This window comes from Boleophthalmus pectinirostris, unplaced genomic scaffold (assembly GCF_026225935.1).
Source record: "Boleophthalmus pectinirostris isolate CB_2022bp ecotype Guang Dong unplaced genomic scaffold, ASM2622593v1 HiC_scaffold_2, whole genome shotgun sequence".
In the NCBI taxonomy this organism is placed as follows: Eukaryota; Metazoa; Chordata; class Actinopteri; order Gobiiformes; family Gobiidae; genus Boleophthalmus; species Boleophthalmus pectinirostris.
Window position 1 is genome coordinate 4,504,090 of NW_026571152.1, and position 26,456 is coordinate 4,530,545.

The window sequence follows — 26,456 nt, forward strand, 5'->3', positions numbered from 1 at the left end:
GATTCTAATTGATACTAAAACTAGAACTGAAACTAGATACTTATTTTTTGCAGGTTTTGATATTAACCCATTTAATCCCATGGTCACAACAGTGATAGTAAAAAAAAATCATTTCTAAGGCTATAAAAATGTTCCTGAATGATCTATCGATGCATTTCCAGCAGATATTGAAATAATAGAGGGTCTCAATGCCACTAGCTGTTAATCTGCTAAACTCAGATAGTGCAGTTCAAAAATAATTATAAAAGGCTTAGGGAAGGTGCAATCAAAACTGCAGATAGGTTCAGGGAATGTGCAATAATTAAAACTGCAGATAGACTTAGGGAATGTGCAATAATTAATAGAACAGAAGAATGCAGAGGGTTTGCCTGTTAAGAATAGTTTAAAGGTCCTGTTGGTGCATCACTCGTGGTCAGACTTGGTCTCATATTTACTTTGTTCTGTGGTGTTTGTTTATGTAGTGCTTTGTGTTGTCTTGTTTTTTGATAAAGCATGTTACCCCCTGTCCCAAGACAAATTTCTCCCATGGGAGACAATAAAGGATTATCTTATCTCTTATCATAAATCTGTGCAGTGTCACATGTTTACTGTAAATTGTCACATGACCAGAGCTGTTTACTTTCTGTTTGCGCCAAGAGAAGAGGATGGCAGCAAGAAAGCTCCCAAAGAAAAGGAGAGTAAAGTATAGAGATAGGACATAGATATTTGGTACACATCATGTTTAAAGTGTCTAGTATTGATATGTGCATTTGCAATGACTTAACTTTGTTTAATGTGTTCACAGAACTCACAAACAACACTGGCAACAACAGTGACCGGTGGGATAAACCATTGTACTGTATCTGCATGTAATACACACAGACTCACTTCTGTTCAAACTTATTTTCTACTACTGAACTTCTACTATTATTTTCTGCTACTGAACTTTACACACAGACACACACACACACACACACACAAGGACACACACAAGCACACACACATAAACACACTGCACAGATCAAATAGAACTATACTGAGTCTGATACAACACAGAATCCCACCAGTCACAACTGTAACCAATCATAAAAGACACTTTTCACACACCTTTCCCTGAAATTTTCTAAAACTTATGATTGATTGTTTCAAAGGGATACTAATGACACATGATTTGGATATTTTTGTGTCTGGGAAAAAACTGAGAATAAATGAGTTAATAAAGCCCCATTGCCAGAACAGAAATGAGTGTTTCCTGAATGTCTTTAGAGTGATGTTGAGCTGCATCAGAACAAGTAGAAGACACATACACGAGCAGTGTTGGGGAGTAACAGATTACATGTACCAGAGTTACATAATCAGAGTACAAATTATGAGTAACTGTATTCAGTTACAGTTACTGTTTAAGTGAGTGGTAATTAGATTACAGTTACTTTGTTGAAATAAATGGATTACACATGGGTATTTTCCAGTTTTCACATTTTGGGCTATATCTCTTCTCTCTTCTCTATCTATTTATTTATTTATTTTATTTTATTTATTTATTTATTTTTTTCTGTAATTCCACTCATTGCCAGACATTAAATCAGGTCTAAATCAGGTCTAAACCAGGTCTAAACCCAGGTCCAAACAGGTCTAAAACCAGGTCTAAAACCAGATCTAAAACCAGGTCTAAAACCAAGTCTAAACCAGGACTAAACCAGGACTAAAACCAGGTCTAAACTATGTCTCAAACAGGATTTAACAGGACTAAATCATGCTGCATCCTCTTCTATCAATAATATTTTTAATTTGGTTCAGTAAATCTGGGCTTTTTATTTTCTTTTAGCAGACAAAATATTTTATGTGAAGATTTCCTTGTCTTTTTTTCTCTGCGGCAAATCAAGTAATCCAAAGTATTCAGATTATGTTACTCACTTAAAGTAATTTAATGGATTTGTTACAAACTACATTTTGGGGTGTGTAATCTGTAATCTGTAGGGGAATACATTTGAAAAGTAACCTTCCCAACACTGTAGACGAGTATACACACATGGACTATGTACCTACTGCACCACTGACGATTACACACATACAAGACACATGGGAATAGAAAAGAAAGTTCTACCATTTAATGCTGAAAATCACATTCCTGTGTCTAAAGAAAGAGTCTGTTACTTAGTTTGAAATTCTAGTCTGATGACAACAATCAAACAGAATAGAGATTTAGTTTGAGTGTGTAATAAACATTATAAACATAATGATTTTATTCTGATCAATGCGTATTAAGAGTGATGGTGGTGCTGAAAGTTTCCAAGAATATCCAGCACTAACCATAAACCATCCACACCAGGAGTCCATCACATTTGCATAAAGACCAAAGGCTTTTCCTTTTTTAGCATTTTGCACTCTGTAGTTTATTACCATCACACCCCGGCCCCTAAGAGCCAGTGTGCATGTCATCTGGAGAGAATGCAAAAGAACAATTAGAAGAGAACAGTGTGGATTTGCACGCAGCAGGACCATTTCACCAAATTGACTTTTTATTTCTCAAACTCAGTGCCCTTTCTCCTCTGCCAGCAGCGCTCCATCACACTTCAAACAAGTAAAAGAAACAACGGGAACTGCCTAATGGTGCTGCTACTACTACTACTACTACTACTACTACTACTACTACTACTACTACTACTACTACTACTACTACTACTACTACTACTACTACTACTACTACTACTACTACTACTACTACTACTACTACTACTACTAGCTACTACTACTACTACTACTACTAGAACTACTACTACTAACTACTACTACTAGACTACTACTACTACTACTACTACTACTACTACTACTACTACTACTACTACTTACTACTACTACTACTACTACTACTACTACTACTACTACTACTACTACTACTACTACACTACTACTACTACTACTACTACCACTACTACTACTACTACTACTACTACTACTAACTACACTACTACTACTACTACTAACTACACTACACTACCACTACCACTACTACTACTACTACTACTACTACTACTACTACTACTACTACTACTACTACTACTACTACTACTACTACTACTACTACTACTACTACTACTACTACTACTACTACTACTACTACTACTACTACTACTACTACTACTACTACTACTACTACTACTACTACTACTACTACTACTACTACTACTACTACTACTACTACTACTACCACTACTACTACACTACTACTACTACTACTACTACTACTACTACCACTACTACTACTACTACTACTACTACTACTACTACTACTACTACTACTACTACCACTACTACTACTACTACTACTACTACTACTACTACTACTACTACTACTACTACTACTACTACTACTACTACTACTACTAGACTACTACTACTACTACTACTACCTACTACTACTACTACTACTACTACTACTACTACTACTACTACTACTACTACTACTACTACAACTACCACTACCACCATTACAACTACTAATACTACTACTACTTTATGGGTTTCATCTTCCTGTTCATTAGGACCCATTCAGATATAATCTGTTGTTTTAAATTGTGAATCGCTATGGCAACAGTTTTAATTTCCCATCATCATCACCATCATCATCATTCTCATGATACTTGACTAAAACTGGAGCTACACTTGATCACATGTCACATGCTTACACAGTGTTAAAGTGCACAGCACACTCTCACACTGTGATGGATGTCCAGAGTATGGGAGTGGTGAAAATCCATCCGCTCACATCTGGTTCAGCTTTGCCTCGTATAGGGCACTTAGCACTTTTAGCATTTAGCATTTAGTAAAGGGAGAAGGGAGAGAAGGGAGAGAAGGGAGTAGTCAGATCCATGGATCCAGAGCCCTTCCTCTGGTATCTCTGAAGCACAGCTGGGTGTAGGCCTGACCACAACAGTAAACTCTGGCTCAAGGCGAAAATGCCAAAGAGAAAAGAGAAACGAGAAGAGGCGCTACACACTTCTATACAGAGCAAAGTAAAATAAACTTTAACTACGCTTAGAGCAGCCGTTTAATAGTTATTGTTAGTTTTCAAAAGGCTTTACCATATATATTCTTCATCCAATAAAGTAAATAGTTTTCCCCCTGCACAGTAGGGGTGTGCAAAAATATTGGCATATCGATATATCATGATACAGTATCAATATCGAGGGCTGCTCTATCGATATATATCACCAGGAGTATTTTTTGGTATATTTTACAAAATGATTTTGTTACAGCTACAGTTTTGTTGTTTGTTTAGTGGAAAGAAACTCGTTTATGCGATACATTTGACATTTTCACTGTTTTGATGATTAAAATATTTGTGTTTCATATTCATTTTGCACAAGGCATGGTTTAAAAAAGACTTTTAGTATCACAGCCAGACTTTAGCCTTTATTTTTTATTGAACCATATCAAATCAATTTGAAATATATCGTATCGAACTGATAGTGCACTGTATTAAGATATGTATCGTATCGTAGCTTATGTATCGAGGTATGTATCGTATCGGCAACTTCTCAATGATACCCAGCTCTACTGCACAGATCTATTAAAAAAGTAGGTCTAATTTTAACAAAAAGCTGTCTGATCCTAATGATAAAACCTCAACATTTCACTTCCAAACTGATCATGATAAATAAATATGACGTTAGGAATACGTTAGGAAATTGAGGAATAACTTTACACCGTTGAAAAAAGTTTCAGATTCTGTTTCTCATGTTTTTAAGACAATAAAAATCAGATACAGCACAAATTATTATTTCTGAAATCGTGTTATTTGAAGTATTTTTTATCAGATCTCTTCATTCACCACTGCTCATTTCTACAGCAGTGTGTTCCTGTAATCATTAGCACAGGAAACAGAACAGAAAGTGAACTGAAGCTGGAGCCCTCCTGCTTTCTCCTGGCTCGGCTCCAGTCACAAATAGAGGCGTTTGTCCCGTGTCCACACAGCAATACTGATAACAACAAGAATCTGCACAACACGACTGATAACAGCACCGGGACTTTGAACTGCAGACACTCAATGAGTCTGTAAAAGCCAATAGTATATAAGTCTCCTCATAAGCACCTCAGAAAAGCTCTAAAAATGACTGTGTTGACTCAAGAACATAAAGTTTCACTCTCATTACGAAGGTTTGTGAACTAATTGTTTTCTATAGGCAGTGTTGGGAAGGTGACTTTTAAAATGTATTCCCCTACAGATTACAGATTACATACCCCAAAATGTAGTTTGTAACGTAATCCATTAAATTACTTAAAGTGAGTAATGTAATCTGAATACTTTGGATTACTTGATTTGCTGTAGAGAAACAAAGACTAGGATACTTAACTGTATTAAAAACATTATTGATAGAAGAGGAGGAGACACGTCCACGCACCATGATTTAGTCCTCTTAAAATCAGTTTTAGTCCTGTTTTAGTCCTGGCTTTGTCCTGGTTTTAATCCTGGTTTAGTCCTGGTTTAGACCTGGTTTTAATCCTGGTTTAGTCCTGGTTTAAACCTGGTTTAGATCTAGTTTAGACCTGGTTTTAGTCCTGGTTTAGATCTAGTTTAGATCTGGTTTTAGTCCTGGTTTAGATCTAGTTTAGATCTGGTTTTAGTCCTGGTTTAGATCTAGTTTAGACCTGGTTTTAGTCCTGGTTTTAGTCCTGGTTTAGACCTGGTTTAGACCTGGTTTTAATCCTGGTTTAGTCCTGGTTTAGACCTGGTTTTAATCCTGGTTTAGTACTGGTTTAAACCTGGTTTAGCTCTAATTTAGGCCTGGTTTAGTCCTGGTTTAGCTCTAATTTAGGCCTGGTTTTAGTCCTGGTTTTAGTCCTGGTTTAGTTTCCAGCAATGAGTGGAATTTTCGAAAAAAATAAATAAATAAATAAAAATAAAAATAACGTGAAAACCCGGAAAGTACCGCTGTGTAATCCACTTATTTCAACAAAGTAACTGTAATCCAATTACCACTCACTGAAACAGTAACTGTAACCGAATACAGTTACTCATAATTTGTACTCTGATTACTTAACACCGGTACATGTAATCTGTTACTCCCCAACACTGGCTATAGTTCGAGGCGATATAAAATGATGAATGTAAAGCTCTATACCGGGGAAATTCAATAGGCATTGTTCAGCCTGTAGTGTGTCATTTATCCTTATATAGATTTACAGCCAAAAACATAACGACATAATCTAAAATTGTTCGTCAAGGTTAATTGCATGAGAAGGACAATATTTTGTATTTAGTGATTTCCTGGTGCAGATTTCATGTTTGTTGACACAGTGCACATCGAGTCATAAATCTGGGCTTTTCGTGCTTCTGGTTTTTTGGTGGGTTGGGTTGGGCCCTGTTTTAAAACTGGTTTAGATCTAGTTTAGTCCTGGTTTGGCCCTACTTTTTAATCTGGTTTACACTGAAGGTTAGTCCTGGTATAGTCCTGGTTCGGTCCTGGTTCAGGTCTGGTTCAGTCCTGGTTCAGTCCTGGTTCATGTCTGTTTTGGTTCTGGTTCAGGTTTGTTTCAGTCCTGGTTCAGTCTTGGTTTAGACACAGTTTATTCCTACTTTTTTGTTAACATTGTAGTCTAGAGCCAGCCTGATTCATCAGCCGGTTTCACTTCGTAGAAACTGTCTGACCTCACAGCATTAGGATTCATTCGCTCGATGGTAGGCGAGTACTTTTTTTTATTTAACCAATTGCTGCTATTTGTATGTAATGCTCCACTAACGGGGCTAACTGGTATATTAAGCTTTTCCCAAATCCTGTAGAAAGAAGGACAATAACGTCTTTCCCCTTGATTAAATTCACCAAATATTCTCTTTGTTCCGGCTTTAAATCTCGATCTCGGGAATCGTTGCCAACACAGAATGTCTGTCTCTTCGCTGATTGGCTGGTGCCTGAACTCGCACTTCCAGGATTCTTGTAAACTGTCTTTTGTATTCTGATTCCTGACCTAGTCGCTGGAGAAAAATAAAATTGAGCAGAGGCACTAGGTGGCGCCAGCCTGACTATTCTAGAGCTGTGCAATGCATCAAATTTGAACTGAGACTTATGAATTTCTTATCATCAGTAGGAAGAAATCTGGCTTTTTTTGTCTTACATGTCAAGAATAAAAGTTTATGTTCAGGAAATAAACTTCATGTTTTTAAAGGCTCAAAGCACTTCACATCAAGGAACCACTCACCTATTCACACACACATCCATACACCAGTGTACACAGACTGAGGATGAGGTGGGTTAAGTGTCAATAACACATTCATTGGTGGAAGCTGAAACTGGAATTGCACCACCAAACAGTGACATTTATGAACCACCAACCTCTGGATCAGTGGACAAACTCGACCAACTGAGCTGTCATTTTCTTTATCATTTACTAAATCTAAACCAATACCCAACCAAAAACACATGGCAATACATATTACTTACTTGTTCACCATTTTGCAAGCATTTTTTTTTTCAGTATCTAAAGGAAGAATCCATTGTCCACACGTGCAGGTAGCCACAGCATGTATAAACACACACACAGTCGCATAGGTCTAGTATAATGTGGTATGCAGCTGCACTTCTTTGGAAGTTTTGCACATGTCTGGCATTCAGATCAAGATCAGAGCGAGGAGAGACGAGACAGAGGCCTTCTCACATGTGGAATCCCCCGAAACACCCCCTGCACCTCCCCCGCACACACACACACACGCGCGCGCACACACACACACACACACACACACACAGTTACATTGAAAAGGCTTATGGGGATATTATACACAGAGGATTGCAATTTTACACGGTCATGAAATATTTGGCTTTCTAAATCCACCAGGACTAGACTGGTTAAATCCAGACTAAACCAGGTCTGAATCTGGACTAACACTGCAGTAAACGAGGACTAAAGGGTGACTAAACATAAACCAGGTCGAACTAGGATAACGCCACCTAGAGTTTAGATTATAAAACAACAACGTAAATAATATACCATGACAAGAATGAATGCTTCCCTGTATGGCATTAAACTCATCAATTTCTTTGTGGACAAATAGATGACGTCACCAGTAGGGATGGGCATTCAATGAAATTTTCTTAATCGATCGTCGGAAGAGTTAACGATCGATTATCGATTAATCATTAACATTTTTATATTAAAATTATCATCATTATTATTACTATCTGCACTACTAATCTGCATAAATAAATTCAACTTTATGACATATAAACCATAACGACTCTAGAGCCACATCAGCCCGTTTGACATTATAATGTGTTTAATTCAGTTTTGTTCAACTCTCACAGAAAAGAAACATAAAACCGCATCGCTAATTTGCATAAACTAAGCGAAGATAAAAGCTCTTGTGTCGCTGATGCGGTCAATTTCTGTCAGATTAAAAGACATGATTCAGTGGAATACAGGTTAGTGTGACCATATTTGTGTTTGTCAAAACCAGGACAGCGTACGGGGGGAGGGAGGTGGGGACTCGTCATCCACATTGCGCGACTCTCACCTGGTAAAACTTCTTCCCACTGGACACAGAAACATATGTGCTGCTTTATACACTGTGCACATGGACTCACACTTGTCCCAAACGCAACGGAAAGTCTGGAATTTCTTGTACAAATCATCGTTAAATACACATTTGTGCTTCGGTACGTTGCAGACTGACCCACTGTTTGTGTCTCGCTCCTTCTGATGCAGAGACACATGTACACACCTGTTTGGTCACACTACACACAGCAACATACATTCAGTTTGTCAATTAAAATTAACGTAATCGATGAAATTCTTAATGATCAATTATCGATTAATCGATTAATCAAGCCCATCCCTAGTCACCAGGGCAAGTTCTAGTTCAGATCTGTGGATAGGCGAGCTCACTCACAGTAAGAATGTGTATGTTTTTCACTAAGATTTAAATAAAGACCATATTGTGGAACATTACAGGTCAAGTGATGTACTAGAGACTTACATCTTCAACTGTGACCTAAACCGACCTAGATTTCAACTTCATGTCACTGTTCAATGTCACTGATCAAACAGTGAAGGACGGACCTCTCGGGGGGGACCTCATTTTTCAAAGCCAAAGGTCCTCCCACATTGATTTTATACAGATTTCAGTGCTCACATCATGATGAAAAGTGTCCCATAAAAGCACACTCACATTAACATTAAGCACATGCACAGAGCTGGGAGCCAGGCTCAATGAGTCAAAGACACTCAGGGCCCCAGACGGTGCTGAAAAGAGAAATAACATGAGCCCCGTAGTGGAAGTCTTATGATGATGAGTGTGTGTCAAAGCAAAGGCTGCTGTGTTGACGCTTAAATAAGGTGTGTGATTCATATATACAGAGATTCTGATGTAAGTGAATGGCTCTGAGTAGTTTAATGTATACACAGCAAAAACTGGAGGGTTAAAATTTTAGGGTAAAATATTTCAGAGTTGTTTTTAACACCAAAAGTGTTATTTTAACTATTTGAAAGTTAAATGGGGGATTTGAGTTGGGGTTATTTGCCAGAGTTGATGTGATTGAGGTTAATTCAATAGTGTTAATTCAACTTCCTCTCAACTTAGTGTTATTCAACTTCTTCTTAGTGTTAATTCAACTTCAACTTCTTAGTGTTAATTCAACTTCTTCTTAGTGTTAATTCAACTTCTCTTAGTGTTAATTCAACTTCTCTTAGTGTTAATTCAACTTCCCTTAGTGTTAATTCAGCTTCTTTTAGTGTTAATTTTACTTCTCTTTTTTTGGCTCTTCCCATTCACCACTTCAAACTCTTGTGAGAGAAGACCAGTTTGAAAAAGTTTTGTACATAATTTCATCTTAAATGAACTGAAATAAAGTAAAAATATAATAAAACGCCTCTGTGTGTTGTTTAGCTAAATCAGGATAACTCTACAAATTGTTATCTGTTTACTCTCAAAAAGTGAATATAACGCTGGATTTCGGGGTTAAACATTAACTTTGGTCCAATGTTACTTAATTAACTTTTCCAAAAATGTTAAATTAACTCTAGAACAGACTGGACTCATATAAACTCTGAGAAAATGTTAAAATTGATTCTGTGAGAGTCAATTTTAACACTCCACTTTTTACTGTGTATACAACATGCAGATGATATTGTTTGGTCTTGAATAGTCCACAGTTTACCATTTATTCACTTACACACATTGTTTTTGGGCCAAATTGCTTGACAAACATGTGGGGGACACTTCTCCACAGATCTGACCTGTAACTTGGCCTTGTGGTTTCATCAGTAGTAGTAGTAGTAGTAGTAGAAGTAGGCTCACCTTCATATATAGAGATGATGTGGGGGTGACGCAGTGCTGACATAATCTCGATCTCTCGGCGGATGTGAACCATGTCCTGCTCATCTTTGATCTTGTCTTTTCGAATGGACTTGATGGCCACCTACAAACACACACACACACACACAATACTGCAGTTAGACGTGAGCTTCTCCACCGGTAGGACCACCAGTAGACCACGGGGAAGGCTCAAAGCAGATCAAGAGCAGAAAAATAACAGAAAATCATTGGAACCAACTATTGATCCATTCTTGAGCTCGGTGAACAATGTTGTGAGCAGAACATTTGTGCTTTGATAAATATTACTCAGCTATATTTGAATGAGTGAATGTGTTCATTTGAATTTAAAAGGGTACAGGTTAGAGATATTCTAGCACTGCTTTCACAACTAGTACTAGTATAATATACTACGACTGAGGTCAACTACTTTTACAAACCACTTTTCCATCAAGGTAAAAAATGACAACTACTTTTTGTAACACCATAATTATTAGTGTTGTTCGCTCTGCTACTACTGCTACTACTACAACTACTACTACTACTACTACTGCTGCTACTACTACTACTACTACTATTGCTACTACTATTACTCATACTATTACTACTACTACTACTCATACTATTGCTACTACTACTACTGCTACTGTGACTGCTGCAACTACTATTGCTACTACTACTACTACTGCTACTGCTGCAACTACTACTGCTACTACTACTACTACTTCTTCTTCTACTATTGCTACTACCACTACTACTACTACTACTACTACTTCTACTGCTGCTGCTTCTACTACTCCTACTATTGCTACTACTCCCACCACTGCTATGACTACTACTTCTACTACTAGTGCAGCTACCTGTAGTACTACTATTAATGCTAGTACTGTTACTATTACTACTACTACTACTACCGCCAGCGACATTCCATTTAAATATAAGTTTAAACAGTAGTGTTTGTTCCAGTTGTATTGAAATAACTTGAGTGTGCAGTTGCTTTACTCGTGTGACCTGAGTGGCCCTGTCTGTCTGTCTGGGTGAAGTATGTGATAACAAACCGCACAATGTCTATGTGCAGCCTGTGCTCTGCAGTGAGGTGTGTACACAGAGGGCCATTGTTCCTCCGCTCACGGCTCCTATATTTAATCAGGGAATCACCAAAGCATCAAAATGACTCCAATCCTCTTTTAATGGAGGATCACTGGGAGGTTCACAGGGAGGTTCACACGGGGTAGGATAGCAGCACAGTCTAGAAGCAGAGCCCAGATACAAAAAGTGATGCAAATGTTATAAAATATTCAAGAGGAGGTTAGGACCTTTAAGTTATAACATCACATCAATTTATTCAGGTTCAGAAGGTAAGAGCTTAAATGGACTATACCAAAAACAATATTAAATAAATTATAGCTGTGCTGCTCCTTTCAACCAATCTCTCATTTACACACAACAAACTGTATATCTGAGCAAGGTTGGTTGAAGTGTCTTGCCAAAGGACACAATGGCAACAAGAACTAATAATACATTTTATTTATAAGTGCTTTTCAAAACACCCAAGGCCTAGGGGTGCACAAAAATACTGAAATATCGATACACAGAATTGTTTAATTTGATGATACGGTTTTGGTATCGTAGGCTGCTGTATCTATATATCGCCAAGAGTATTTTTTTGTATATTTTACAAAATTATTTTGTGAAATAGTTACACTTGTGTTGCTTGTTTGGAGAAAGTTTACTTGTTTATGAGATACGCTTGAAATTTTCCCTGTTTTGCGTAAAAATGGGCGTTTTTCAGGTAAACTTAGTGGTTTAATAAAGACTTTTAGTCTCACAGCCATGACTTAAGCTTTGTTTTTTACTGAACCATATCGAATCGTTTTGAACTATATTGTGTCGAATCATATTGGACCAAAAGTGCACTGTATCGAAAACCATATCGTATCACAACCTTTGGATCAAGGTATGTATCGTATCGTGACCTTTGTATTGAGGTATGTATCGTGGCCTCTGTTTCGAGGTATGTATCGTGACCTTTGGTATGTATCGTATCGGCAACTTCTTAATGATAGCAAGTCCTACCAAGGACACTGTACAGAACAAGTTAAAAAACATAAACATAGGTCACAGTACACACTGGCTGGAGCTGGGATTGAACCACCAACCTTCCAGTTAGAAGACAGCCACCCCACCACCTGAGCCACAGTAGCCTACCACTAAAGTTTTCAAACAATTCATCTACAAAAAGTGAATGTACACCCAAAAAAAGTCCAAAAATCAAACCCAGCAAAAACCATGAGCTTGACATTTAAATGGATTCAAGACACAAAAGTCTTTCTGTGACTAAAATAGCCAGCAGAGCACATTCTGAAGCTCTTTTATTAAGGACAAGTGAGCCGAGGTGAAGGAGAGGTTTGCCAATGGCCTCTCAGCGTGACTCTCCACAGTCCGCTACATTTTATTTGGGAATATTTCACTGTCATGGCGATACCACCAAGGTCGAGCTAACGTGGTTCCTTCAGCTCCTCATCCTGTTCCAGTCTGAAATGAGAGGTTAGCTTCCTCCAGTCCAAATAAACCAATCACAGAACACCGGCCTGCACATGGCTCGGCTGTGTGTGTAGCCTAAACAGAACAATTGGACAGCGCTTTTCTTTGATCACGTTTTTTTTTTTTTTTTTTTTATAAAGAAGAATCAGTCTGAAAGTTGTTAGTTTAAACTTTCGCCCTCTTTCAGCAGAAACCACGAGATGGCACGAGACGAAGTGGAACTAAACCAGGACTAAAGCAGGAATAAAGCAAGTCTAAGGGCAAATGAGGACTTTATCACAACTAACTCTGCATCATCTTAAACTAAACCAGGATTTAAACCACTAAACAAAGACAAAGATATAAACCAGGACTAAAGCAGGTCTCAAATGGGACTTTTGGCTCTGCTACTACCACTAGTGCTACTACTACTACTACTATTACTACCAGGGTTCCCACTCTTTTTCACTGACAAAACTTCAAAACGTTTCCATAAATTTTTCATGACCTAAAGTGAATTTTCCATGACTTTACGGCAACCTACATGTGTAGAATTAATCAGACTTTTAGGGTTAAATATGAAATGTGAACTCTTTCCACTCACCTTATGGTTTGGGATTATAGTTTTTGAACATTCAAAATCCTGTCAGTGCATTTATTGTCGTCTCTTTTAAACAAAAGGTGCAGATGCTCGGAAATAATCATAACAGCTTCATGAGAACTTAACACAAAGCTGTAGCTGCGTGAAAGAGATACTAAAATTACTAGGGATGTAACGATATCCAAATCTCTCAGTACGATATTATCAGGATATGCAATTCACGGTACAATATTTATTGCAATATTTTGAAGAGGCTGATATAATTGTAGCTTTTAAAATACCTTGACAAGATTTTAGTGTGAAGTATTTCCATCATAATTGGAAGAATTCAAGTAAAAAAACATGTTTCTTCATGTTGTCTGCACTGAAATGAATCATGGGATATGTAGTTTCCGATGTTTATAAAATGTTGCCTCTAGGCCCGGTCAAGCAGAAGTAAACAACAAGGCCAAAAAGTCAAGTTAATACATCTGATATAAAAATGTATTGAACAGATACATATGTACTCTAGTTTATGAAACTGTTGACCTTTTTTCTGTACCATGTTTTGGTTCTAAAGTTCCATATGTTTTAAACAGACCATGTATGAAACATGGAACAAAAATTATTTCCCAAATTTCAAAGACCTGCAAATCATGTCAATAAATGGATGTATTTCATCATATCTTGTGTTATTCCATCTTTGAACTGTTGATGAAGGTACAGGATTTTTCAAAAAAAATGTATTTAAAATGATAAAAATTTGCTTGGAAGGACTGACATATTTAATAGAAATAGTTTCCTTTCATTTTGAAGTAATATTAAAGTATTCAGAAGATGAAAGTGACAAATGATGTAAAATCCTGCACCTTCTACTTGTTTGCACAATTTTCGCTCCATTACTTTTCCCTCCGTTACCATGACCTTTCTTAATAAAAAATCTCATCACTCAAAAAGTAAGAGGTTTTTCAACCTAATCTTGTACCATATGGTAGAAAACTATATGAAGCAAATATTCAAACCAGTTTGTTAAGGATATGGAAGTGAGAACCAAGAGTTATCACTGTTTGGATTTATTGCCCAAAAAGTGCTGCATATTTCATTCCCTCTGTTACCGACATGAGTTTTTTTATTTTTTGTCAACAACTTGAAAGAATATCACAGGTTTAACTTGACCCTGTTGGAGTGTAACTCTTTCCTACATTCTGATACTTTACTTATTTCAATAGTCCCTCTAGTTTCTGAATAAGAGACATTTGAATGTCAAAAATCTGCCCCGTTTCCCTTCGTTACCACTTGACCAGACCCCTCTATAAAACCTGCATTTAAGTAAAGAAATTTGTAATTCGATATTATTGTGAGACTTATTTCGGTTATTGTTACATCTCTAAAAATTACATGACTTTTCCAAAACTTTCATTTAATTTACAGAATTCCTGACTTTTCCAGGATTTCGATGACTAAAGGAACCTACTACAGCTACTAATGCTACTAAAACTGCTCCTGCTTCTTATTTTCTAGTGTGTATTCCAATTATGCAATGAAATATCTTGTGTCTCCAGTTCCTTCACTTCCTTGACCTAAGTGGCCCTTGTCTGGTCAAACTATGTCAAAACAAACAAACAGTTCCGTGTTTATCTCCAGCCACTGTGATCTGCAGTCAGGTGATTACACAGAGAGACAGAGGAGATAAGTTTAATGCCATGTCCTTGTGTATTTCCGTCTGAACCATCTCTCATGAGTCTGTTCAAAAGACAGACCGGCACAGAAACACTGGTGAGAAAAATCCTCAAATATCATCAATAACACAAAGATACGAACCATCCCTCCTTCTGCAAACCGCTCTTAATAAACGACCAAACGCAGAACACGGGGTTGATTTGGTCCAAACTGCGCTGCTTTAAACTTTTGTCCTCCTGCTTGTGCACAGTTGTAATTCAGCGGAGGCCCTGCTTTATTCCCTGCAGCAGTACAAACCACAGGCCGGTAGCGGGTGCCAGGCTAATTACTGTGTACATCAATAAAAATAGGACCAAACCGGATCCCTCCCATCCACAGAACGTGCCTCAGCTTCACTGCACTTCAACAGCTCACGGTAATGGACCCGATGGGGCCGAGGGGGTCCCGCTGTTCAGCTCAAAATGGGTCAAATTGGTTTGTTTTTTAATGTTTTCCGCCAACTCAGATTCCTTGGGTTTTCAAACTAGAAACACATTCAAAATCCAGTGTGGTGTAGTAAAAAAGTTATATATGAAGTATTATGTTCATGTTTTAAACCATTTTTGGTCATGTTAACTTTGGCATTTCATATTGAAGTTGTGACAGTAGTGCTGGTTTTGGTCCAGTTTAGTCCAGACTGGTTGTGCATGTTGATGTAGATTTAGTTTAGTCCTGGTTAAGCCCTGGTCTAGTCCCAGTTGGTTAAGACTCAGTTTTGTTATTGTTTAGTACACACTAAACCTGGTGTACTTCTGCACTACAACTAGGTCAGGCTAATTATGTGAATTGTAGTCCATTAAAAGCACTTGTAAAAGCACATATTTTCACTAATGCACTACATCACTCTCTTGGATTGAAAAAGACAAATTCAAGACTTCTTTTTTTAATTGAGAAATTGCTTACCAATGTAAAACCAAGGAAAAAAGACTTTATAAAAACAACACTTTAATGAGACTTAGTAAAACCTGAACAAAGACTTACTATATGATAATGAGCAAAGAGTTTATTAAGAATGATCCAGGCTTAGGAACTACTTATTATAACCAAACCTTTATCCCTTAATGAAGTTTTTACTTTTGTCTCTCTCAGACTGCCCCAGTCCAGATGTGACTCCAGTGGGAGTGGTTCAGAGAGACACCTCTGAGAGTGACACTCACGTGAGGACCACAAAAACACACTCCTAACACAATGAATCCAGAGCACCACCGACCAACCCTCCAGCACCCTCCAACACAACACTTCCTCCAGCACCTCCTCCAACACAGCACCTCCTCCAAACCTCCTTAAACACCTCCTCAAACACCTCCTCAATAACTTCCTCCAGCACCTCCTCCACACTCCTCTATAACTTCCTCCAACACCTCTTTCAGCACCTCCTCCAGCACCTCCTCCATAACTCCTCCAGCACCTCCTCCCACTCCTCCATAACTTCCTCCAGCACCTCCTCCAGCACCTCCTCTATAACTTCCTCCAACACCTCTTTCAGCACCTCCTCCAGCCTCCACACTCCTCCACCTCCAGCACCTCCTCCAGCACCTCCTCCATAACTTCCTCCAGCACTTCCTCAAGAACCCTAAAGCACTCCTAAAGCACCTCCTTCAACACCTCCTCCAGCACCTCCTTCAACACCTCCTCCACACCTCCTCCAGCACCTCCTCCAGCACCTCCTCCATAACTTCCTCCAGCACTTCCTCAAGAACCTCATAAAGCACCTCCTCCAGCACCTCCTCCATAACTTCCTCCAACACCTCCTCCAGCACCTCCTCCAGCACCTCCTCCACACTGCACCGCCCTGTGTGGTCTGAGCTCCTCTCGTTACTCTTCATCTACTGAAATGTCAGCGTGCAGTCTGAGCGTGTGCAGGGAGCAGAGTGAAAGGCTGAATCTTTCTCAATAAACTATTGGTTCATTGGGAATTAGGTTTGGGTCATGATTTATTAAGGCTAATTACGCTGTAGTTATTACAAAGTGTTACCGAAGAAGAAACAGTCCAGGCCCAAGTCAAAGTCAAAATTAACTTATTACAAAAGGGGCTTCCCATCCATCCTCACGACCCCAGAGTCCTTGTTTGAGCGGCTGAACTTTGAGGCCTCTCTCCCACAGCGGGCTGAGCTGGAGCCAGGTATCTGCAGCCTCTCCTCATGTTCCCCTGACTCTGACACGGCTGATTTAACAGCACTGTGGATCACACAGCAGAGCCAGCTGGCCCACTGTCCTCTACTATCTCTATTACTGTCAGGCCAACAGAAATGTGCATCAGGCAATCGCCCTGCAAGTTTCACCATCAGATACTTCGAGTAATCCTGGTTTAGACTTGTCCAGGTTTAGGTCAAGTTAGCCAAGATTTAACCTCACCTAACCTAAGTCCTCATTTCAGCTTTCACTTTAGAACTTTGACCCCATTTTAGCGCACAAAGAGAATAGAAATGTTACACAGTGCAGCTTTAAATGCTTCGTGAGCAGTGTTTGGGAGTAACAGATTACATGTACCAGAGTTATGTAATCAGAGTACAAATTATGAGTAACTGTATTCAGTTACAGTTACTGTTTCAGTGAGTGGTAATTGGATTACAGTTACTTTGTTGAAATAAATGGATTACACAGCAGTATTTTCCTGTTTTCACATTTTGGTCTAAACCAGGACTAAACCAGGTCTAAACCAGATCTAAACCAGGACTAAACCAGATCTAAACCAGATCTAAACCAGGACTAAACCAGATCTAAACCAGATCTAAACCAGGACTAAACCAGATCTAAACCAGGACTAAACCAGATCTAAACCAGATCTAAACCAGACTAAACCAGGACTAAACCAGGATTTAACTAAATCATGCTGTGTGGACATGTCTCCTTGTCTCCTATAAATAATATGTTTAATTTGGTTCAGTAAAGTTTGGGCTTTTTATTTTCTTTATCAGACAAAACTTCTTATGTTACAATTTCCTTGTCTTTGCTTCTCTACAGCAAATCAAGTAATCCAAAGTATTCAGATTACATTCCTCACTTTAAGTAATTTAATGGATTACGTTACAAACTACATTTTGGTGTGTGTAATCTGTAATCTGTAGGGGAATACATTTGAAAAGTCACCTTCCCAACACTGTTCGTGAGGCGTCAGCGTGTGTCTGTGGTAATAGGATGATTGAAGAACGTGTCACTTTTCCATAGAAGCAGATGATGAAAAAGAGGCAGGATCATAACACTATTCCTCTAACACCACATCTACTGCAGGAATGTCAGACTTCCCCCTCTGAACCCCTCCACTCCATCCATTTTTGGGGGGTGATGTAATCCTCCTGAATTCATATTGATATAAGTGAGGTCGTCCCGGGCTTGTTTTGGTACTGGGGTCCCCCTTCCCTCCCTCTCCCTCTCTCCTTTCGCCTTTCTCCTTTACTCTCTCACTATTCTCGACCAATCCTATCTGACCTCCACTCCCTTTCTCTCTCTCTATCTATGTTTCTTTCTTTTACTCACACATTTACTCCATACAGCCCTCCTTTATCTATATTTTTCTTTTGACCGTCTCCTGTCTTTCCATTTCCTTCCACTGCTATCCTTTCTTCTTCTCTCTCTTTCTCTCTCCCTTATCTCCCATCCTTCTATATCTCTCTGCTTTCTTCGCTCTCTTCCTTTCTCTTTCACTTTCTCTTTCTCGTCCCCTAACTCCTCTCTTTCTACACCTCCCTCCACGACTAGGGATGGGCATTCGATGAAATTTTCTTAATCGATCGTCAGAAGAATTAACAATCGATTATCGATTAATCATTAATGTTTTTATATTAAAATGATCATCATTATTATTACTATCTGCACTACTAATCTGCATAAATAAATTCAACTTTACGACATATAAACATAACGACTCTAGAGCCACATCAGCCCGTTTGACATTATAATGTGTTTAATTCAGTTTTGTTGCAACTCTCACAGAAAGAAACTTAAAAACTGCATCGTTAATTTGCATAAACTAAGTGAAGATAAAACTCCAGCTCTTGTGTCGCTGATGCGGTCAACTTCTGTTGGATTAAAAGACATGACTCAGGTGAATACAGGTTAGTGTGACCAGATTTGCGTTTGTCAAAACCAGGACACCGTACTGGGGGAGGGAGGTGGGGACTCGTCATCGACATTGCGCGACTCTCACCTGGTAAAACTTTTTCCCACTGGACACAGAAACATCTGTGCTGCTTTATACACTGTGCACATGGACTCACACTTGTCCCGGACGCAACGGAAAGTCTGGAATTTCTTGTACAAATCATCGTTAAATCCACATTTGTGCTTCGGTACGTTGCAGACTGACCCACTGTTTGTGTCTCGCTCCTTCTGATGCAGAGACACATGTACACACCTGTTTGGTCACACTACACACAGCAAACTACATTCGGTTTGTCAATTAAAATTAACGTAATCGATGAAATTCTTAACGATCAATTATCGATTAAAAGATTAATCATGCCCATCCTTATCCACGACCTCAGTCTCTCCATACTTTCTTTCTTACTCTCTCTTTCTCTTTGCTGGTCTTTAATTCTCTCTTATCAAAACCCTTCCTCTTTGAACGTCCCAGTTTCTCCCTCTTCTCTCCCTCTCCTCCCCTTCCTCTCTGACTCTGGAAACAGGATGTGAACCTTCCCCTCGCTCTCTCATTTCCTGCCGCGATGGTTCTTTCGTGTGTCACTGCTCGTGCTCCTGGAAAACGTGATCGTTGACGTTAGAAGAGTCTTCTTTTTTTTTGTTTCATACATACAGGGGGGACAAAGGGACAAAGGGCAGCTCCAAATGTCCCTAAAAACACTTGACGGGGCTCGAGCCGGACAAACACACAGCTCAACAATGACCAGAAAGAAAAGAGAGTTTACACCAAGAATGTCAAAGATATATGAAAAAAAAAAAAACTTAACCAGGACTGAGCCACAACCAAATCTGGACTAAACCAGGACTAAACCAGGACTAAACCAGGACTAACCAGGACTACACCGGGACTAAACCAGGACTACACAGGACTAAACCAGGAAACCAGACTGACTAACCAGGACTAAACCAGGACTACACCGGACTAAACCAGGACTACACAGGACTAAACCAGGACTAGACTAAACCAGGACTACCAGGACTAACCAGGACTAAACCAGGACTACACCGGGACTAAACCAGGACTACACAAGGACTAAACCAGGGACTAACCAAGACTAAAACCAGGACTAAACCAGGACTAACCAGGACTAACCAGACTAAACCAGGACTAAACCAGGACTAACCACAGACTAAACCAGGACTAAACCAGGACTACAGGACTACACCAGGACTAAACCAGGACTAACCAGGACTAAACCAGACTACAGGACTACACCAGGACTAAACCAGGACTACACAAGGACTAAACCAGGACTAAACCAGGACTACACCAGGACTAAAACCAGGACTAAACCAGGACTACACCAGGACTAAACCAGGACTAAAACCAGGACTAAACCAAGGACTAAACCAGGACTACACCAGGACTACACCAGGACTAAACAAGGACTAAAACCAGGACTAAAACCAGGACTAAAACCAGGACTAAAACCAGGTCTAAACCAGGACTAAACCAGGACTAAACCAGGCCTGAACCAGGCCTAAACCAGGACTAAACCAGGACTACACCAGGACTAAACCACGACTGAACCAGGCCTAAACCAGGACTAAACCAGGACTACACCAGGACTAAACCAGGACTACACCGGGACTACACCGGGACTAAACCAGGACTACACCAGGACTAAACCAGGACTACACAAGGACTAAACCAGGACTAAACCAGGACTACACCGGGACTACACCAGGACTAAACCAGGACTACACCAGGACTAAACCAGGACTACACCAGGACTAAACCACGACTGAACCAGGCCTAAACCAGGACTACACCAGGACTAAACCAGGACTACACAAGGACTAAACCAGGACTACACCAGGACTAAACCAAGACTAAACTACGACTGAACCAGGCCTAAACCAGGACTACACCAGGACTGAACCAGGACTACACCAGAACTACACCAGGACTAAACGAGGACTACACCAGGACTACACCAGGACTAAACCAGAACTGACCCAAGTCTAAACCAGGACTAAACCAGAACTGACCCAAGTCTAAACCAGGACTAAACCAGGCCTAAAACAGATTTAAACCAGGACTACACCAGGACTAAACCAGGACTAAACCAGAACTGACCCAAGTCTAAACCAGGACTAAACCAGGACTGACCCAAGTCTAAACCAGGATTAAACCAGGCCTAAACCAGGACTAAACCACCACTAATCCCAGACTACACCAGGACTAAACCAGGACTACAGCAGGACTAAACAAGGTCTACACCAGGACTAATCCAAGACTACACGAGGACTAAACAAGGACTAAACCAGGTCTACACCAGGTCTAAGCCAGGATCAAACCAAGACTACACTAGCACTAAACCAGGACTAAACAAGGACTAAACCAGTTACAATCCACATAAAATCATATAAAATTGTAGTTTAATACTAGTCCTGGTTTAGATTTACTCTGGACTAATTCAATTCTAAGTTCTGGCTAAATCTAGATTTGTTGTAAATTTTTATGTACCCATTTTTATTCTTTTAGTTATTTATTTTTTTATTTTCAGAAATTCACTCACAGCATAGAAATTTAAACTTTTCTCATGAGGGTCCGTCACCATTTCTTTGTCTCCTCGGAACAATAAAAAAAAAAACGAAAGGGTCCCAAAACAGTCCAAATGGTTTTAGTCCTTAGTCCTTAACCAGTCCTGTTTTAGTCCTGGTTTAGTCCTGGTTTAAGTCCTGGTTTATTTTAGTCCTGGTTTAGTCCTAGTCCTTTAGTCCTGGTTTGTTTTAGTCCAGGTTTAGTCAGGGTTTTAGTCCGGTCCTGGTTTTAGTCCTTAGTTTTAAGTCCTTTTAGTCCTGGTTTTATCTGAGTCCAGTTTAGTCCCTCCTTCCTCATAGACATCTCTGTTTAGTCCAAGTTTTAGTCCTGTTTAGTCCGTTTAGTCCAGGTTTAAAGTCCTGGTTTAGTCCTTAGTCCTTTCATTTAGTCCAACCTGGTTTAGTTAAAACGTTTAGCGCTTTTCAAATACCTGGTGGTTTTAGTATCTGGAGGTTTTAGTCCTGTAGACCTGGTTTAGACCCGAGTCCAGCCCTGGTTTAGTTCTGGTTTGCTTCCAGTTTTATCCATAAAATCTCATTTTTACATCAATGAGTACTTATGCTGAGCTGCACGTCATATATCTTCGTTTTCCTTGTACCTGCCTTGTAATAAAAGACACCACTGTGCACACGCTCACAGTGGATTAAAGCTTCTCTTCTGCTGACGTACAATGTGCCCACAGTCGATCCATCTTTCTCAAAATGCCATTCACTAAAGTATCCGTTTCTCCTGGCTCGGCGTCTACGTTTGGTTTGTGGCGTGGACGGCGGAAAGGTAAAAGAATTTAAAGAAGGTTGCATAAGAGTCTCACCACACTGTCATATCTGCTGTTTAAGAAGTCACAAGGGACCGCGGTGAAGAGGTCAGGCTAAGCACAGCCACACACGGACGCAGGAGAGCGCTGAGCTGTTCTGCAGAGAGACGTCTGCAAGATGAATCTGAAAAGGAATGAACTTAAAGGGTCTATGATGCTCTGTTTTTATGCCGTTTCCTCATCGCAAACAGACCTGTGTTTTCATTCACGCCGAGTTCTTCCCTTAGACAGATACAAACAAAACAAAAAAAAAACGCCATTCTACCTCGTGATGTCATGTGGCAATACAGGAAGTGCTCCACTGTGTTTATAAACTCCGTACAGCTTCACTAGAATCATTTGGATGAACTAAAGATAAGAGGAGCTGTTAACTTGACACTACCGTATTTTCCGGGCTATAGGGCGCGCTCTTAAGCCTCCAACCCCATCAAAAAATAACCACAATCCAGAGCGCCCTATACACGAATCCACTCGGGCGTCCCAGCCCAGCTTCGGTAAACTACAAAGCCGCAAACACACACGGAGCAGACAGCGACCACACAGCGAAAAACACCCACAGACACACTCATCACTTCACGCCGACGAGGAACGGAACGGAGGAACGGACCAAAAAAACAAAGCGAGTGCAATGTGCCACTTCTAGACACGACTGAACAACTGAGTCACTGTGAACACGCCGACAATCCGTTGGTCCCAGACACACCCTCCCTACACGCCACAACTGAACAAAGCCCAGAGTCACCGTGAACGCCACAAACAAACAAAACCACTCACCCATCACACTGTTGTGTTTCCTTTAAAGTCCAGTGCGGTTTATTTGTGAAAAAAGTTTGAAAATAGACCATTTAATGACATGACTACTACATGACATCACAAGGTGGAACAGAGCATTTTGAGCTTTGGAGATAATAATAAAGGATTACTCCAACATATGTGAATGATACAAAACACAACTCCAGGTCTGTTTCTGAAGACGGAACAACATTATAACATGTTTTAGAGCTCACAGGGTTACACTCTTATCATCAGAAGGCCCTGTAGTCAGAAGGCCCACTAGTCAGAAGGCCCTGTAGTCAGAAGGTCCACTAGTCAGAAAATCATTCCCTCTTCTATTGGTTTGTCAGCAACATTTCTCTTGAACAACTGAATGTATATTTGATGAAAGCAACAGGGAATAATCCCTGGATATCAGGGAAGAATTAGTAAACTTTTGGATGTTTACCAATTAAAAATGACTGCAACATCCAAATTTTTTGAGATATTGACAGAAAAAGGCATAATCATGCATAACAGCATTAGCTAAGGCCAGCATTATTTCATTTGTTGGTTTACAAACCCGCCAATGCTATATTAAAAGAAAAAGATTTTAAATAAAATTGAAATGAAGGTTGTGGAGCTCGAATTACTGAACATTTTGCAAGTTGTTGCCTGAAAATCAGACAATTATTAACCCTGTTACACTTAAGACAGACATTTCCACCCAAATCATTATTTCCTCAAACATTTTTGCTGTATTTTGAGGGTTTAATATATTTATTATTTTTAATATTTACTTTTTAAAATATTTAAAACTTGAAATACAGTAACACTACCTGAACATGGATTTTCTGACTAGAGGCTCTTCTGATGATAAGGCTGACCCCGCTCACAGGGGTCAGTTTGGTTAATACAGGTCCTTTCATACATTTCATTGATCTTAAATCATGTATGATGAATAAAAGCTTCACTGGGTCATAAAAAAGTATAAAATAGCAGTACAGGTGCTCTATGAGGGTTCAACTTGTAATCTTAACAGAAAGTTCCCCTTACTGTAAAAGTGGGCGAGGTACTAACCCAAGGCAGTCCAACTGAATCAAAGTCCTTTATTACATGAAGGGACGCCAACGTGTTTGGACCAGCAAGATGGTCTTCATCAGGGCTTAATGGTAGAAAACAAAAGAAGTTGTCCAACCATGAGGAATTTGGACGTGATGATGACCTTTTTTGTTTTGTTGGTTGTCTTTTTTTTTATAGTCATGTGATGTGGTCATGTGATTGATAATTAATTGTATTTAATGGCACCAGTGTGTCCCGTTCTACCATTATGCCCTGACCAAGACCATCCTGCTGGTCGAAACGTGTTGGTGTCTCTTCATGTGATAAAGGACTTTTAATATATTCAGTCAGAGTGCCTCGGGATTGTACCTTGTTTAGCTCATGTATGTTTGATGGTGCAAAACTTTTAACTGCAATAATATGATATGGACACTACATGGACAAGTGGGGGATTGCACAGACATCTACACTGCTGGAATATTGGTCTGGTCTAAACTAGGACTAACTCAAGCCTAAATCTGAACCAAACCAAAACTAAACCGAGACAAAGTTACCAGTGGAGCAGAACCTGAAAAAGTGCAGAAAATGCATTTGGAATTGATTACAGTGTTTAAAGATGCAAGGATTAGAGGCAGTCCCACGCATTTCAGATCATTCTCCACAATAAGGGAAAGTGATGAGCGATGGGCTTTTCTGACTTGTTCTAAAGCAATACTGTTTCAATCATATCTCTAAACAGAACACAAATGTCCCGAGTTCCCCAACCCACAGCCGTTCATCTGCTCCTGCACACACTGAGAGCACTATGAGCTGGAGTTGGAAAAACAGTGTGAGCTGGGCCCGTGTGGACAGAAGTGAGGCTTTGTGCAGTTCAGATGCTAATAAAAGCAAACCACTTCATATTGAGCTGCTGCTTTGACAACTGAATAGGAAAACACTGTATGGTCGAAATGAGGGAGCCAAGTGGGACAGGCCAGTGGAGAGTTTCTGTAATATTACCAAGAGTCACGTGATCACGTGTGCAAGCAGTGTTGGGAAGGTGACTTTTCAAATGTATTCCCCTACAGATTACAGATTACATACCCCAAAATGTAGTTTGTAACAGAATCCATTAAATGACTTAAAGTGAGTAATGTAATCTGAATACTTTGGATTACTTGATTTACTGTAGAGAAGCAAAGATGAGGAAATCGTAACATGAGATGTTTTATCTGATAAAAGAAAATAAAAAAAGCCCAAACTTTACTTAACCAAATTAAAAATATTATTGATAGAAGACGAGGAGACACGTCCACACAACAGGATTTAGTCCTGTTAAATCCTGGTTTAGTCCTGGTTTTAGACCTGGTTTTGTCCTGGTTTAGTCCTGGTTTAGTCCTGGTTTTAGACCTGGTTTAGACCTGGTTTTAGACCTGGTTTTAGACCTGGTTTTAGACCTGGTTTTAGACCTGATTTTAGACCTGGTTTAGACATGGTTCAGACCTGTTTAGTCCTGGTTTAGTCCTGTTTAGTCCTGGTTTAGTCCTGTTTAGTCCTGGTTTAGTCCTGGTTAAGTCCTGGTTTTAGACCTGGTTTTAGACCTGGTTTTAGACCTGGTTTAGTCCTGGTTTAGTCCTGGTTTAGACCTGGTTTAGCCCTGGTTTAGTCTTGGTTTAGTCTTGGTTTAGTCTTGGTTTAGTCCTGGTTTAGTCCTGGTTTAGTCCTGTTTAGTCCTGTTTAGTCTTGGTTTAGTCCTGGTTTAGACCTGGTTTAGACCTGGTTTAGTCCTGGTTTAGTCCTGGTTTAGTGCTGCTTTTAGACCTGGTGTAGACATGGTTCAGACCTGTTTAGTCCTGTTTAGTCCTGGTTTAGTCCTGGTTTTAAACCTGGTTTTAGACCTGGTTTTAGACCTGATTTTAGTCCTGGTTTAGTCCTGGTTTAGTCCTGGTTTAGACCTGGTTTAGACCTGGTTTAGACCTGGTTTAGTCCTGGTTTAGTCCTGGTTTAGTCCTGGTTTTAGACCTGGTTTAGACCTGGTTTAGTCCTGGTTTTAAAC

General features: G+C 39.6%; 1 protein-coding gene across 1 annotated transcript in view; it reads right to left on the reverse strand.

Moving 5' to 3' along the window:
* nuak1b (NUAK family, SNF1-like kinase, 1b) overlaps positions 1-26,456 on the reverse strand; it is a 59,930-nt gene that overhangs the window by 25,736 nt on the left and 7,738 nt on the right. Inside the window, 1 exon segment of the mRNA XM_020925348.2 lies at positions 10,268-10,388. Coding sequence (XP_020781007.2) covers positions 10,268-10,388 — 121 coding nt within the window.